General features: G+C 37.2%; 1 protein-coding gene across 1 annotated transcript; it reads right to left on the bottom strand.

The window, feature by feature from the left end:
* Positions 1-681: 681 nt before the first annotated feature.
* Positions 682-4,304, bottom strand: LOC131738131 (secreted frizzled-related protein 2-like). Its single transcript, XM_059031711.1, has 3 exons — positions 3,455-4,304; positions 2,950-3,030; positions 682-2,316 (listed from the first exon to the last, which is right to left on the bottom strand). Exons 1-3 carry the CDS (start codon positions 3,951-3,953, stop codon positions 2,012-2,014), a joined length of 885 nt encoding a protein of 294 aa, XP_058887694.1. The 5' UTR covers positions 3,954-4,304; the 3' UTR covers positions 682-2,011.
* Positions 4,305-4,829: the final 525 nt, after the last annotated feature.

Raw genomic sequence — 4,829 nt, 5'->3', positions numbered from 1 at the left:
TGCTACGGCTTACCTCAGAGTTTTCTTTGTTCTCTTCTCTGACTAAATACCACAGTATATTTGCCATTTTTTTTTTCTTAGTGACAGAGATGAAAAAAACAGGTTGATGGGTGATTTAAACAGCCGATCTGATTGAGATCAGTCGATTCAATGGAACGTTATCAAGCAAAAATCATCCCATAGGAATGGGCCAGTATACCTACTAGCCTACTAACCCCTAAATCTACCCTCTACCCCTAAACCTAATGTCTACGATTTAAGTAATTTTTACTATTATTTCAACACCGCTTTTTAGCGCCCTCTAGCGGCTACTACATCCGACGGCCATTAAAGCGCTTGATCCAGACCTACTCTACCTGTTGGGAGGCTAGTAGGTACCTACTGGCCCATTCCTATGGGATGCTTTTTGCTTGATAATGGCCCATTGAATCGACTGATCTCAATCAGATCGGGTGATTTAAATGCTGTTTCAGTTGTATGTTGACATTTTTACCTACAGAAACACTGTTTAGATAACTGTTACTATTAAGGTGTAGTATAGATCAGGTAAGACAGTCATGTGACTTTGTTAAGCCAATCACAGCACTTAATTTATCCAAGCCATTTTATAAATCATGTAAATCACGTTGACGAAAAGCTTTTCTGATACGTGTAATAATTATAATTCAAAGTCATGTTTTTAAATACATTTTTTGTTTATTTGGTATAAACATACGAAAATAAGCACTGCATATGGCAAACATAAACATAAAAGGCTACGCATTGGTTAATACATCAGATGACATTAAATGAATTTAAAACTGGTGGAACAAATATTTTTCACTTTGATGTTGCAAGATAAACAATGGAAACTAATAAAGTAGTCCTACCCAGTTTTATCCACAATATAAAACCAAATGTTTAAAAATTAAACATCAGTGATATGCAACATATTTTAAACACGTTTTAGTGTTTAGGTCTACTGTATAAACTTGACACTGTTGGCCTGATGCTTATTTAAGGAACAACATTTTTGGTGCATTTAAAGTAGATTTCTTTCAAATGTGTTGTAATTCTTAAATATCTGGTTTTAAAGCCAACGTGAAATGTTAATTGGGTGGGCTACAAAATGTATTATAAGTGTAAAGTAAACTAAATTGACAGTTCAAAACATATATACAAGAATAAAATGTTTTTCAGAAATATTTACAGTGTAAGCTAAAGCAGTATTTTACAACTCTTGAGCAGACTATATACTAATACAGGCTAATACTGGGCTTTTTTAGGCTTTTTTGGTTTTTTTTCCAAATTCATAAACTTTTAAAAAGCTCAAAACATAGACAATATATTTAAATGGTTCAAATGAGAGCCACATCACATTCTCGATTACATATGTGAAAAAATGTTATAGTGAAACACACTTTTATCATACAGTTGTTAAAACTAAAAACAAAATTCAAATAGGCTAGATTAAATAATAAAATGAGTAGACTTTGATTTATACAAAATGGTATTTCACACCACAATCGGGTGAGAGACACAAATCAAAAACTAAATGTGTCACCTAAAAAACATAAATTTAATGCATTAATTGCTGCTTGACTTATTTCAAATGTCCAGACCTAATGCCATTCGATAGATGATTCACAAGTATTACTGAGCCATGTGTACATCCTTCTACTCTAGGCCGTGCCAACTTAAAGCAGCTGTTAACAGAAAGAAAGGCTGTTTTCAGTTACATGAACTCCATGAATTTGTAACACTATTGTGTGCCACATAAGCTGTATAGAAGTGTGCATATATATATGTGTGTGTGTGTGTGTGTGTGTGTGTGTGTGTGTGTGCATTCCAAGTTCTGTAAATGCACTGGAATGGAGCCCTCTTTCTGATTCATTTATAAATTGGGAGATATTCCACATTGGCTCCCACGGCATGTAAACTGTTGTAAAGCCTGCAGTACTGCAAAAGTGCAGAAGGATAATAATTATTATTACTAAAGGGGAAAAGCAAAGGCGTTGAGGAGTGTGGTTAATTAACACTGCAGTTTGCGAATGCTGCGAGAGATTCTCTTAAACTCTCTATGCCCTCGTTGCCATCTTTTTACAGAGGTTAGGACCAGGTTCCCGTCCAGCTTTTGTCCCATCACTAAATAGGGGGCATTGATGTCATTAATTTCATCGCAAGTACACTGCAGGCCGTCTTTGAGCCACAGCACGGTCTTCTTCAGATCTCGTTCCGTCACGCCATTCAGCTTGTAGATGGTCTTGCTCTTTGTCTCCGGGATGATTTTGGTGTCTCCGTTGATGTACGAGATCTCCTTCACTTTTATCTTTAGGGCTAATGAGGGCAGAAGAGGGTTGAAAACAAAAGAGAAGAAGTCACTTTTACTTTGAATCAGAAAGGAACCCTGGGTTTGCTAATGATTGCTAAAGACTTTAGAGAGCCAACCCAACGATCAGCAGGTGGTTTTATTTCTAAAAGCTCAAAGGGTCATATGGTACTATTCAGCTTTGTTTTTCTTTTAATAAATAATAATAGTCAATAGTCTCAGCTTTGCTACATCCACAGGGGTGTGGAGGCAGCCCCATAGCCTCCCATTACCTGGTTTACAGTGCAATAGTTCTGTCTGGTATTTAATCTGACATTTGTGTTGTAAATGTCTTTATTAACAGAGTATCTCAAGGATTGAGCAGATTCATGGGATATTTATAATGCATTATTGATTTCCAATAGTGTTTTGTGTCATGGTGTTCATTACAAATATTGCATTTAATGTACCAATGCCCATCAGACTTACTAAAAGCTGTTTTTAACAAAAAAAAAGGTAAAACAAAAATAAAACAAATAGAATAAAAACAGTTATACATTAGGCCAAATGAGCATCCTCGTTTGTTTCGGAGTAAATATCAACTTAATGTAATGCAGAATAGACTTTATAATTAACGCACAGTAATTAAGAATATGACTTACCAAAATCATTTTTACAAAGGTTTTCTATAATCTCGTTGTCGTTCTCTTCCTTATCTTTGCAGGCGTCGCACACCTGGGGTACTATACACAAATATATACATATAAAAAGATATAAAATAAAGGGTTGTCATTACTAAATGAGAGGGCAGGAGGCATCACGAGTTATGAGCAAATTTAATTAGTTTGCAAAAGCAAATCTGTACATGGGATTGAAAAAATAATACTGCCTTAGGAGTGCATTTAAAAAAAGGTTTTTGCAAAACTTGAGCTGCCAAAGCATTTTGTTTGCATTAGACTAAGTTTTTTTTTTTTACAGTTTTAAATATTTTGATAAATTCCCCCTTTTTAGGAAAGTCTATGGATGACCGGTACTTTACATACATAACGTCATTCTGATTGTAATTATTTTGATTTCAATTGCTTGAAATGAATAAAAAATATAGCAAACTGACTAATTTCTGTTGCTACATTTTGTATCCCAACATGCAAAACAAATGCCTTTTACCTTCTTTTGTAGTTGGAACAAAACTATCGACGCTAGCTGGAGGGATGCACAGATCGTTGTCTTCAGGGAAGCGGCTGCAATCTAGCATGTCTGGCCAGGGATAGCCGAAAGCAGACATGACCGGGGCGCAGCTCTGTTCCACGCGCTCACAGAGGGATCGACAAGGCTGTATCGGTTCGTCCAGGTCGTCTAAACACACCGGAGCAAAAAGAGAACAAAGGAACTTCTTGGTGTCAGGGTGGCACTGCTTTTGGACCAGGGGGATCCAAGAGGATGCTTGCTGGAGGACCTCCTTCATGGTCTCGTGCCCCAGCAAGTTGGGCAGCCTCATTTCTGAGTACTCAATGTCGTGGCACAGAAGCAGGGTGGTCGGTATGGGCTTGCAATTACTCTTCTTGTAAAATAATTCAGGATGGCCGAACGGGTACATCCCATGGATCGCTTCCAAGTAAACTGGTAATACCAAAGCCACAGAGATCATCAGGATTATGTTGGGCATCGTTGCCGTTTTAACGCAATACTTTCAATTTTAAAATGCGTTTTCTTCTCTTTGGAACAGTTGTGTGAAGTTGAAAACCCCTTACATGACTTATTTCAAAGGTAACTATGCTTTAAATTCACCATTTAATTCTTGCAAGGTTTTGTAAACAATGATTTCTTGATGCTGTGCAAGGCTGCAGTGAATCGAGTTTTCTTGAGTTTTTCTTGTAAATGAAGCAATGGGAGGAGTTATCTTTGAAAGATCAGAAATCGATTGGTGCGTTTTAATTTAGTCTCGTTCTTTGTATCAGGTGTGCAGCAGGAGCTGTGTAACTTTCTACAGTTTACAGTAATGTATTACATAATCAATTTGACACAATATAGCCTATCACTGGCTAACCAGTGGAAGTTTTCTTCCATTTCTTTCTTTTTTTGACGCAGATTACACATTAGATTAGGACGTTACATACATTTATGTCTGTGTGTGTTTGTGCATTGTGGTGCGGGGGGGGGGAGTGTTGGGGGGCTAACCTCGCCCGGAAATGAATTATTGAACTAGGTCGGACAATAAAAAATATGGGCCATGTGGAAAAATCTCAATCCATCACCAGCAAAAAAAAACAAAAAAACTGGACCGTCGGCGATACTTAAAGTCCGCGGCTGAGATCAAATGAGAGCTATGGTAGGCCACTCATTTATTTCATCCATTATTAATGCAAATAGTTACATCTACAAAGTTTATTCTTTTGTGTTTGTTTCTGCAGTGGTCACCACAGATACCCCCTTTGTGGTGATAACGACCACAGCTCCACCCAGTCGTGCAGTGTTTCTAAATAATATCCTTCTTTCTCTCAACGTCATGGTGTGCCACATTTTGGCCGAGTCATTTGAAAAC

Source organism: Acipenser ruthenus, chromosome 1 (assembly GCF_902713425.1).
Source record: "Acipenser ruthenus chromosome 1, fAciRut3.2 maternal haplotype, whole genome shotgun sequence".
Taxonomy (NCBI): domain Eukaryota; kingdom Metazoa; phylum Chordata; class Actinopteri; order Acipenseriformes; family Acipenseridae; genus Acipenser; species Acipenser ruthenus.
The sequence above is the reverse complement of the archived record's forward strand: the minus strand, read 5'-3'. Positions and strand labels throughout refer to the sequence as shown.